This window comes from Piliocolobus tephrosceles, chromosome 16 (genome assembly GCF_002776525.5).
Source record: "Piliocolobus tephrosceles isolate RC106 chromosome 16, ASM277652v3, whole genome shotgun sequence".
Classification (NCBI taxonomy): domain Eukaryota; kingdom Metazoa; phylum Chordata; class Mammalia; order Primates; family Cercopithecidae; genus Piliocolobus; species Piliocolobus tephrosceles.
This window is the reverse complement of record NC_045449.1, coordinates 68,224,705-68,236,654: the sequence shown is the minus strand read 5'-3', so window position 1 is coordinate 68,236,654 and position 11,950 is coordinate 68,224,705. Positions and strand designations below refer to the sequence as shown.

General features: G+C 51.1%; 1 protein-coding gene across 1 annotated transcript in view; it reads left to right on the top strand.

Moving 5' to 3' along the window:
* Positions 1-7,608, top strand: part of CD300E (CD300e molecule) — an 11,445-nt gene extending 3,837 nt beyond the window's left edge. The window contains exons 2-4 of the mRNA XM_023211532.2: positions 2,780-3,127; positions 6,232-6,340; positions 7,488-7,608. Coding sequence (XP_023067300.2) covers positions 2,780-3,127; positions 6,232-6,340; positions 7,488-7,608 — 578 coding nt within the window. The remainder of the gene's footprint in view (positions 1-2,779; positions 3,128-6,231; positions 6,341-7,487) is intronic.
* Positions 7,609-11,950: the final 4,342 nt, after the last annotated feature.

The following is an 11,950-nucleotide window of genomic DNA, read 5'->3' as shown; positions in this document are numbered from 1 at the left end:
TTCTCCTGCCTCAGCCTCCCGAGTAGCTGGGACTACAGGCACCCACCACCACGCCTGGCTAGTTTTTTTGTATTTTTAGTACAGACGGGGTTTCACCGTGTTAGCCAGGATGGTCTCAATCTCCTGACCTCGTGATCCACCTGTCTTGGCCTCCCAAAGTGCTGGGATTACAGGCTTGAGCCACCGCGCCTGGCCGACTTCCACATTTTAAGAACCATCTTTTGTCTTTTCAGAAGATTAATTTGCATTGGTTTCATTTCAATGAGAAGGTTGCCTACTGGAAGGAATAGCCATGAATGCAGAAGACCCTTTCTTTTCTAGGGTGACTTTCCAGATTTGCTAAGTTTGAGGTTAAAAAAGCCGTAGCACTTTTAGGCTTTTCAGGATGAGATTCTGCCTCTGCAAAGGGATTGCTATTTGCTTGACTTAGAATGGCTTGAAAAGTTGTGAAGTTTGTGAGTCAGAAAGACCCCCGAACCTGGAGGTTTACCCAACAGAGACCTGGGAAAGGAAAGAGTTCAGTCCAGAGGAGCTAAAAGTAAGTGGCTCTGGGCCCTGGAAGGGACAAAATGGTCCCATTGTTTCCTCCCTCATCTGTGCTCTCCCCAGTGTGTGTGTGTGTGTGTGTGTGTGTGTGTGTGTGTGTGTGTGTCTGAGAGGAAGAGTGAAACATTTGCTTCCTAGCAGGGCTGAAAGAGCCCAGGTTGTAATCAGGAATGGGGAGGACAGATTCCAGAGGAGAAAGCCTCTTTCCAGAGGCCAGGGGCAGAAGGCCAGGCCAGTTCTTATGCAATTGAGGAATTAAAGACTTTTTGGGCTGGAAGGAACCTGGAAAGCTCTCTTGAGTCTGGCTTCCCATCTGCAACTGGCATCTTTTTGAATAGAGTGGCAGGAATTCTAGGACACATTCAGCTCTGAAGGGGCTGCCTCTGATCCTGGCAGAAGAAGAACCCCAGGCTCTCCAGGAATGATCCCTTTTGGAAGCAGCACAAGCAGGCCCCGGCTCCACCACCAGACTCTTGGCTGTGATGAGCCCTTTGTACCCTGTCAAACTCCCACTGTGGGAAATGCAGTCCTGAGCTCTTTCCAGAACCTGGAAGGAGGTGCTGCTAGGATGTGCCACCTCTAGGAGGGGGCTGGAGACAGGTGGAAGGGAGGAGGTGAGGACCAGCTCTGCAATCTCAGGAGGGGTGTGCAGCTGCGGGCAACAGGTTCTTGGGGGAGAACATAGGTGGGGAGCAAGGATTTGGGAACGGGAAGATTCCTGAAGGTACAGCGTCCAGGGCGAGGAAGGTTCTTATGAGAATTAGGACAACAGAGAAATGGGGAGTGCTCAGAAGTTGTGGGGTCAGGAGCCACTTTGCTGTGGTCAAGGGAGCACAGTGCAGGAGAACACAGGTTTGGAGCAGGGTTTGGGGTAGGGGCTGGGAAGAGGTCGGGGTGGGGTGACAGGTGCTACTGAGTGTGGGAGGGACCAGGAGGGTGGGAAGAGATAGTGACAGTGAGATTGTCTCAGACCAAGCATGGCTGGTGGGGTGAGGAAGGTGTGCATGGTGGCGGCTCACACATCTGCCAAGGCATATGACAGACGGAGCCAGCTGGGGACGGAGTGGGGAGGAAAGGCAGGCGGTGGGAGGAGGGGAGGGAAATGAATGAAAGCCAGAAGTCAGGGACTCCTCCATCCTCAGTCACCTTGGATCTAGAGGTAATTAGCTCAGGAACCCAGATAGTCATAGGACTCACAGATACCAGGGACCGTTTCACACTTTCTGCTCATTCCAACAGCTTAAGCTTCCGTGGCCCCTGTGTGTGTTCATCCTCTTATTGCTAACTCAGGTTACTTTGGGGGATGCAAAGCTCAGCCTCATGACTGTCTTTCTCTCCCCGTCTCTCACACCCACACACACGTGCACGTGCACATGCACTCAAGTTCAATCAAAGCCTCTTGTAAGTTTGTCAGCACTTGCTCAAGATACTGGAGCCTCTGCTGAGCATCACATCCCATAATGCCTGAACTCTTGCCTACCTACAGCCTTTCTTTTCCCTTCTCTTTCCTTCCGTATCAACTTCTCGCACTTTGCCTCCCAGATTCTAAGCCCCACTTTCCCTCAGGACCCAAAGCACCTCACTCCATTACAGAGAGCAGCTTTCCTCTTTCCTCTGAATGCTTGGTGACCTCTGACACCCAAGACTGGGGACTATTATGGGGGAGGGTGATCTTGTGTCCCAAATTCATGTAAAGAAGCTTATCAGGGCTTCCTTTGGACACAACCCCTCTTCCCAGGGCCATGTTGATTCTTCCCGGAGAGTGGTTAAGATCAGAGTGAGAGAGTTATTTTCCCTCCCACAAGAACACTCTGAGAGTGGAGGAAACCACACGTTGTGCTTTTAAAGAATAAGTCTGAGTTGCAGAAGACCCCAGAATACATGGGTCTCACTCCAAAGGGAAGTGATCTTGTATATGACCAAATCTTATGCCTGGCAGAGGCTGCAGGGCCCCGGACAAGGCGGGACAGCTCCTCTCTGATCCTGCCTTCAGCTTTGGTCTCCAAGTGCTGGGTCCCCTGCGCTGTGACTTGGTGTCTCTGCTCTCACAGGGGACAGGTTTCTGCTCTCACAGGGATTCTTTGGCTTAGGTCCTAAGCTCAGGTATTCCTGCAGGTCCCCATCCCAGGAAACACCCAGGTCTCCCTGGCAACCTTCCCCTCAAGCTTCAGACAGATGGCTGCTGATAGGGCCATCTGGATGCAGACCTGGGACTCGGGCTTGTGTTTTCCAGGCTGTTTGTCTCTGACGGGCCCCGACTCTGTGACTGGCACCATGGGGGGCTCTCTCAGAGTGTGGTGTCAGTATGAGAGCACGTACAAGGGATATAACAAATACTGGTGCCGAGGACAGTATGACACGTCATGTGAGAGCATTGTGGAGACCAAGGGAGAAGAGAATGTGGAGAGGAATGGCTGCGTGTCCATCAGAGACTATCCGGAGGCTCTCGCCTTCACTGTGACCATGCAGAACCTCAATGAAGATGATGCTGGATCTTACTGGTGCAAAATTCAGACAGTGTGGATCCTGGATTCGTGGTCACGCGATCCTTCGGCCCTGGTTAGGGTGTATGTTTCCCCAGGTAAGAGCTCCCTTCACTTCGGCAGCAGGGCTTTGGGGTGTGACTGGACAAGGGAACGAGGGTAGGTGGCATACTGAAGTGTGCCTCCAAGTCTTGTCTTGTCCTCAGTCACAGTGGTGTTGGGAGGAGCCCATGGCATGGGCACGGAGAGAGGCTGCTGATCCTTCAGCCTTAGGTGGGCTGGGGGGTGCACAGCTCAGGTGCCATCAGTCCCATGGGGGCCCGGGCCTCACCCCATTACCCAGCATGGAGGAAGCCCCTTCATGCTGAGCTGAAACTGTTTCCACCATGCCCTTTGGGAAGCCTGTACCAAAGAAGAAACACTCCTGTACAATTGCAGCCTCCTCACACAACATCCCCCTACCATGCTGTTTTGAAATATGTCTTGCTTGGGAAGACCTTCCTGTTTAGTAGCTTCTTGAGTGGAAGCTACTCTTTCTCTTACTCCCCATATGCTAGAGGGCCATGGAGCCGTGCCTCAATTCTTCCTGCCCCCATCAGAACTTCCACTCTGTGACTTTCCACCTGCTTCCTTTAAATGTTGTGCCAGATGGCCACACACACCTTCTACCTGTGCTCGACAAGGCTGTCCATCAGCTTCCAGGCTGCTCCCCCTCATTCAGCGGGGACCTGCCAGTGCCTCCACTTCAACCTCTGCCATTATCTTGGCAGGTTTTAATGAATAACTTGGCAATCTTGCCTTGGGTTCCTTAACATTCTCAACCTTGGTGTCCTTTATTTTCCACTCTCTTCAGAATCACACCCCAAGGAAACATCTCAGAGCTTGTCATCACCCAACCTGGTCACTGCCCAGAGTTTTACACTCAGACATTCTATTTTTTGACAACTTTTCATCGATCAGCTCTCCCCCATCCTCATGCCACGGTCCCTATTCTCAACCTTGTAGTGACCTTCTGTCTTCTGATCCTTCCCTCCATTTCCCCCAATTTATTGTCCCTGTCACTCCTGTTCTGACCTCACTTCTTTCCTAGGCCACTTTGAGCCCCTGAAATATATCACATTTTCTTTTTTCTCTCTTTTTTTGAGACATGGCCTCACTCTGTTGCCCAGGCTGGAATGCCATGGAGTGATCTTGGCTCACTGCAACCTCCGCCTCCTGGGCTCAAGTGATCCTCCCAGCCTGAGTAGCTGGGACTACAGGTGTGCACCACCATGCCTGGCTAATTTTGTGATTTTTAGTAGAGACAGGGTCTTGCTATGTTGCCTAGACAGGTCTCAGACTCCTGGCCTCAAGCCATCCACCTGCCTCGGCCTCCCAAAGTGCTGGGACTATAGGCTTGAGATCATGCCCAGCCTGACATTTTCTTCTCTTCGTAGCACCCATAACTCCTATATTCTATTTCCTTATCTACCTGACAAAACCCTCATCCCTGGATCAATCCTAAAATTAAGGCCACTAATCATCCCAGTTTGTCCATGACTAAGGGGTTTCCTCAATGTGGGATTTTCAGTGCTAAGGCTAGAAAAGTCCTGGGAAAGTTGGTCACCCTGTCTAGAATCCACCTGCTCTAGCGCTGCTGGGGGAAACAAAGTAAGAAAATGGTGCCTGTGGCTGCCAGTAGAAGTTCAGAGTTTCCAACGTTACCTCTTTTACATCTACCTTCCTGAGAACACACAGGACACCAGTTTCTTTCCTTCTCCACTTGCAAACTTCCATGCAATCTACATTCATTCTTCCCCCTTCCCTTTCAGGTTGAGGACAGGCTTCCCCATCCTGTCCAAGGGTGATCCTCCTGGGGCTGCCTTCTTGTCCTGTGGTTCTCTGCCTCCCCTTCCCTCTTGAACCAAATTCCCCTGCCCCCTGCCTCTTAGCCATCCACGCCATCTCCTGTCCTCAGACTCAGACTCTCTCACCACGCTCACATCTCTCACTTTCCAAAAGCATCCCATGGTCCGGCATTTGCCTCTGCTAGGTGCTGCCCATGTTTCCTTCCTTCCTGTTGGCCTGAGGGTGGATCAGGCTCCTCCCCTGTGCTCCTGTTGCACCTGCTGGAGCTCCTTCCCAGGGCTGCTTCCGGCTGAAGTGAGTCCATCTGTTTATGTGTCTCTGCCCCCCCAACGGAGTGGGGCTCATGTCACATCCATCAGCGAATCTCCAGCAACAGAGCAGTCAAAGGCTGCTTATCAGATCACACCAAGCCTGTGGTGGACCCTCGGTGAAGGGCTGAGCCTCCAGGACAACTGCTTTAGGGAGATCATGAGCTGGGGGTCCAGTGGCAATGAGGGAGTAGACTATGTCAATAGTCTGGTTGTCACCTGACGTCCCCAGGAGGAGCCGAGTGACAACCTATCCCCTCCCTAGGGGTGGCCTACAGTGGCCTTTCCACATGGGCCAGGCATGGTGGCTCATGCCTGTAATCCCAGCAATTTGGGAGGCCAAGGCAGGCAGATCACCTGAGGTCAGGAGTTCGAGACCAGCCTGATCAACATGGAGAAACCCCGTCTCTACTAAAAATACAACATTAGCTAAGCGTGGTGGCGTATGCCTGTAATCCCAGCTACTTGGGAGGCTAAGGCAAGAGAATCGCTTGAACCCGGGAGGCAGAGGTTGCAGTGAGCTGAGACCGCGCCATTACACTCCGGCCTGGGCAACAAGAGTGAAACTCCATCTCAAAAAAAAAAAAAAAAAAAAAAAAAGAGCGTCCACCTGAAGGGTGCTCAGAGCCCCCCTCTCATGGGCTCTACAAGGCTTCTTGGGCCACAGGCTGAGCCATCTTCCTTTAGACTCCTCTTGCCCCTCCTCCTCCTCCTGGAATTCCACATCAGGCTGCAGAAGCCCAGAGAGACCCCTGCCCTCACCCCAGGCAGAGCGGGATGAAGGCAGAGTGGGCAGAGTGGTAAGAGTCTTTCTCTGAGATGCGGAGAAAGACCTGGCACTTATTGGAGGGAGCTCTCATGGCTGGTTCTGGTAAGGGCTCCTTTTGTCCCTGAGGGGTTTCACCAGGAGGTGCCCTGGATCTGGCTTCAGAGGATCTCTCCAGCCTCTTCTGTGAGTGGGTGATTCTGTGTGACTTCCTTACTGGTGCTCCTTGCATGGCTGGGAGCCCAGGCACAGCCCGATGCATCATTTTCATCTCTAATAGTGACCAAAACCCCAAGGAGGACCCCACGTCCAGCCACAACTCCCATCTTCCTGGTGGTGAACCCTGGGCGAAACCTCAGCACCGGGGAGGTATTGACCAAAAATTCAGGGTAAGTGCCCAGGGCCTGGAGGCTGTGGAGGGAGCAACCCTGGGGTGGAAGCTGGTGGTGGTGGCACACCGTGACCTGAGATCGTTACTGGCTGCTGTTTCTTTCCATCTCTGGTCCTGAGTCTCATACTCTGAGTCTGCATGTGGATGCTGAGTGAGAAATATCACTTGTGCTGTGAACACCTTTCCCTACGGGGCAACTAGTGGGACTCAGGTCGAAGGTTGAGTTCAGGTGCATGTGCAGCCCTCGTCCCCTCCCCACCCCTTTCTGTCTCCTTCCCCATCCAGCTCTGGACTTGGGGTCCCGGCTCTGTTGCCCCTCTCAAAAGTCTTTGCTCAGCCGGGGATTTTGCCACCAGGAGCTGTCTGTTGGGTCTGTGGGGAGATGGGCCTGCTCCAGGCTGTGGTTTGAGTCTGTTCTCCTTCCTCTGCCAAAGATACCCGGAAATGGCTGTGATATTGCGGCCAGACCCTGAGGAGAGGGAACAAGGAGCTGGAGCGAAACAGTGAGCGTGGCGGCCAGGTGCGGTGGCTCACGCCTGTAGTCCCAACATTTTGGGAGGCCGAGGAGGGTGGATCACTTGAGTCCAGGAGATTGAGACCAGCCTGGGCAACATGGTGAAACCCCGTCTCTACTAAAACACACAAAATTAGCCGGGCCTGGTGGTGTGCGCCTGTAGTCCCAGCTACTCAGGAGGCTGAGGTGGGAGAATCACTTGAGCCCAGGAAGTCAAGGCTGCAGTGAGCCATGATTGCGCCTCTGCACTCCAGCCTGGGTGACAGAGTGAGACCCTGTCTCAGAAAATAAAAAAAGTGAGAGTTGGGACTGGTTTTAAGAAGTCAGTTGATAAAGTGGAGGCTGCGAGTGGGACAGGGACAGAGAGGGTGCTGTGGCGTGTGCTCCTGGAAGTGGGTCCTTCTTCTCTCTTCACTCCATCACCGCTCCTTGATGAGAGCCCCCGGGCAGTCCTTGATGGAGGGAGAAGGAGGGATGGGGGCCACAGAAGGGGCTGCCCTGGTGTAGGTCCTTTCCCCAGCTGCTCCTGGGTTATTTGGCCTCCAGAGTCAGAGCACAGGGAGAGGTGAGGAGAGAAGGGTCCTGGGGGTTCTCCCGGAGAAGTGACTCGTTTTCACCGTGTCCCCCGCAGGTTCCGGCTCAGCAGCCCTCACTTCCTGCTTGTGGTCCTTCTGAAGCTGCCCCTGCTCCTGAGCATGCTGGGTGCTGTCTTCTGGGTGAACAGGCCTCCACGGGCTCCTGCGGGGAGATAGAGCCAGGCTGACCAGAAGCCCTGCAGAGCCCCGTCCCCAGGAGTGCCCTCCCTGTGCAGGGAGTCAACCTTTCAGACTGGATGCAAGAGACCTGTGGACTCTGGAGGGATTTATTGTTCCTGTGCCTCAAAGGAGGGTCCTGGCTCTTAGAGGACACTCCTTTGGAGACCTCATTGTGGAGCTTGGGGGTCCTCCTTTCTCCTCCCCAGTCCCCTGCCTCCCTGCCCTCATGCCCACTTCCCAAGTGCAATAATTCCCTGGAAGTTGGCCGGGCACCATAGTGAGTGCCTGTAATCCCAGCTCAGGAGGCTGAGGCAGGGGAATTGCTTGAACCCAAGAGTTCCAGGCCAGCCTGGGCAACATAGAGAGACCCTGTCTCAAAGAGAGAGAGAGAGAGAGAGTAAAGGAGGGAGGAAGGGAGGGAAAAATTTTCTGGAGGAGTCTGACCCTTCATTCTTCTCCTTGGCACGAATCCTTCCCAGGCCAGTTTCCCCCAGGGCAATAACTACCTCCTTCCTGCAGAGAGGAGGCTCCCTGAGGACACGTCCCTCACAGTCCCAGCCTTTGGGCTCACAGGGCTCCATTCTTTCTCTGGGACAACCCCCAGGGAGCTTGGTCCTGGCAGAGCTTGCTCATGCAGTTTACCCAGTGTCCTACATGCTCAGGGCTCCTCTCTTCTTCTGTCGCCCCTTGGGTCTCCCTGGCTTTAAGTCTCCTTCTCTCCCTGTAACCAGGCAGAGTGTGGCTGGGCTCAGAACATCTCTGCCTGGGTGAGCCATGGATGAGCAGCTCCAGGTTAAAGTTCTGGGACGAGTTAAAACAGTAATGGGAGAAAGAACTGGTGGGTGCCCCTGATATCACTCCTGGAATTCCCCCACCTGGGGGTGTCCTGTGCACAGGGTCAACAGAGTCAGCTGTGTCCACTTTAGAAGTCTGGCTGAGACCACCTGTTAGCCATTAACCTTTTCCACAGGCGGAGCAGGCATCGTTTTTCAAAGACAGGATGGAGGACCCAGAGGTGAAGGATACTTGTCCACACTTGAAGTGCACAGTGCCATCATCACTACTGGGGACCCCTGGCTCGGGAACGAGCTCAGTAGGTTTTTTGAATGTTTATCAATTACTCCATCTCCCTAAAGTTTGTGGGGAGGACTCCCACAGTCTGCCACAAGCAAACATCACCATCTCCACTCACTACCTGCATCTGGACCAGTGCTCTCCCTCTGCCCCCAGGCCCGAGCTCATCCTGAGCTAGTGATGCCAGTGTCCAGAGCACATGGAGCGCTCCTATGACTGCCGAGTGCTCAGGCAGAGCTGCCGTGCTCTGAATTTGAGCTCTAGTGGGGCTCCCAGCTCTGTCATGCATGGTAACTCAGGGAAAGATGGGGCTGGCCCAGGACTTGTGCTGAAAGAGAAATTCAATCTAATAAGGCCCATAATAATTATATTAACCCAGGAAATATGATGATGAGCAAGAAAGGAGCTTATGATTCATTTTATGAGAAGGATAAGCTCCCAAGTCATTACAGCATAGGAAGAACTCTAGAGCCACAGAAGATGCTTCCTGATGTCAGGAGGTTGGTGAGGAGAATATCATGTCAAATTGACCAGGTCAGGGAAAGAAAGTGACATTCGTGTGTGATGTTGAAGGAGGTATAGGGTTCCAGTGGGGCAGGGATGGAGCATCAGAGAGAGAGAGAGAGAGAGAGAGGACAGAGAAACAGCATAAGTGAAAGCAGAGAGGCAGGAAATAATCTTCGTAACAAGAGTCACTCATAGAAGACCTATCAGCGAATGGCCTGTACTGTTCACATACAGATGCTCATGGGAGGATGTGCCTAAGATTCCAATGGAGTGAAGTTTTTCTGTGGCAGGCCAGGTGGAACTAACCTGGAAGAACTCAAGTGGTGGCAGGTTCAGGAGGCTTAGGACTCAACTCTTACTTAAACTTTGATTAGCTATGGTGGTATGGATTTGAGCAGAACAAGATGGGATTGCAGATGTGTTTTAGGAGGACTTACCTAGCAGATGTAGCAAAATCTGAAAGGAAGAATCTGGGAGTCCGGAGTCTCAAGCCTGGAAAACCAGAGGAATGGGGCATCATTGACAGAAGTAGGAAAGTCAAGAGCAGGTTTGGTTGATGCAGAGCTTAGTTTTCTGTATGTTTGGAATTATCTGGCAGAGAGGTCTAGCAGATAGCTAGAGATCTGAGTTAGCAGAGTGTTGAGCGCCGGAGAGGAATGTGTGTAGAAAGATTAATTCGAGGCCAGGAAAAAGCGAAAGCATGGAGGGAAGAGGTCAGAACCAAGGACAGAGCCTTCGGGGCACCTACATTTAAAGACAAAGGGTTGGAGGAAGAGACATTGAACAAGGAACTGGAGCAGAAACAAACAGGTGGAAGATGAGAAGTCAAGAGCCATGAATGTTTCAAGGAGGAAAGCAGAGCTGGAGAGGTGGAGGAGGACCGTGATTGAGAGGCGGCTATTGAACTTATCATTCACAAGGTCACTAATGAAGTTCAGAAGAGCATATCAACAGAGCAATGTGAGCAGAAGCCAGAAAGGAAGAGTTAAGAAAGAGTAGACAGATGGCAGACAGCAGGTGCAGGAGAAAGAAACAGTGGCTTCTCCATGCTTTGAATTTTCCATTCTTCCTTACTCCCTTTTCTTCCTCTATTCTTCCATTCTTTTTTCCTTTATTTACTCATTCATTCAATAAACTTTTATTGTATGTCTATGGTGCATTGTTCTGGGCGTTACAGATAAGGACTTAAACTATGCAGAGTCCCTACTCCTTTAAAAGGGAAGATTAAGATGTAGACTAACAATAGCGATGCAGTGTGTTAGAATTTGTGTCAGGGGTCTGCACAGTGCTCTGCACGGACACAGAAGTGAGGCGGAGAAGGAAACTTGAGGGCTTGATTTATAAAAATAAGGCAGAAGACTGGGGGATGATTGTCCCAGACAACGATAAGGGAGAGTCATAGAGCATACTGGAAACCAGGACCTTCAGGAGCCACATTACCATTACCATGTGTGCAGAGTGCACGTGAGGGAGAAGTGAGATATGGGGCTGGAGCCTTGTTATGAAAGGGCTTCATGGCAGACCAAGGAGTTTGAATTGAGTTCTGGAGACCACAGGGAGCCCCTGGAGGTTTTAATTTTTGAAATTTTTATTTTGAAAAAATTATAGGCTTAACATTGCAAATATAACATAGAGACCTGTGAATCCTTCATCCAGTGTCCTTCAATGGCGACATATTATATAACTGTAGGACAATACCCAAACCGGGAAACTGGCATTGTTACAATACTGTTAACTGGACTGCAGACTTTATTCAGTTTTCACCATTTTTAACATACATTGGTTTATGGATGTGTTTGTGTAGAGCTCCATGCAATTTTATAGATCCAGGTAACTATCACCCCAGTCAAAATACAGAAACAATCCATCATCACAAGGATCTCTGTCATGCTGTCCCTTGTATTTGCACATCTATCCCATTCCTGTCCCCTGGAAACCACTGATCTGTTCTCCATGTCTACAGTGTTGTCCTTTTGAGGACAAATGAAATTATGCAGTATATAATATTTTGAGATTGACTTTTTTATTCACTGAGCCTTGAGATTCATACAAGTTGTTGCACTTACCACAACCAATAGTTGATTCCTTCCTATTGCTCAGCCGGATTCCACTGCATGAGTGTACAATAATTTGTTTAACCATTCACCCACTGAGCCCAAGCAAGACATGTCTGTGCAAGTAATGGCTGCTGGACTGTGACCTTTGAGTAAAGGATACGTGTTTCAGAGCCTCATTTTTATGCTTGGGACCATATGGTGCCCCCAGCAGGCTTGGGAAGTGACCTTCTAAAGTGCACAGATGGGCCTGCAGGGATGCTGTGTGGGCCAGCTCCAGGCTGCCATTCAGAGGCAGAACCAACTCTGCTCTCTGGCCTTGTGACTGGGGACCAGGTGGCTTCACCCCTTCAGGTCCTGCTATTCTTATATGTGACATGAAGGCACTAAATTATGATTATTCCACGAGGCAGTTTAAAAACATGGCTGCAAATTTCTTGGCACTACTTCTATTAAGAGTTGGGGCTCATGTCCCTTCCCCTGGGGTCTGGGTGAGTTGTGACTGTTTCAACCAGTGGACTAGAACAGTGTTTCTCAACATTTTTTTCATTGTTATCCTAGGATAACAATGAATATCCCTAAAAAAATCCCTAAAAAGGAATATCCCTAAATATCTCCCCTCATGAAATGTTAATACCTAAGAAGTATTATACATCTATCCATCCATCCATCCATCCATCCATCCATCCATCCATCCATCCATC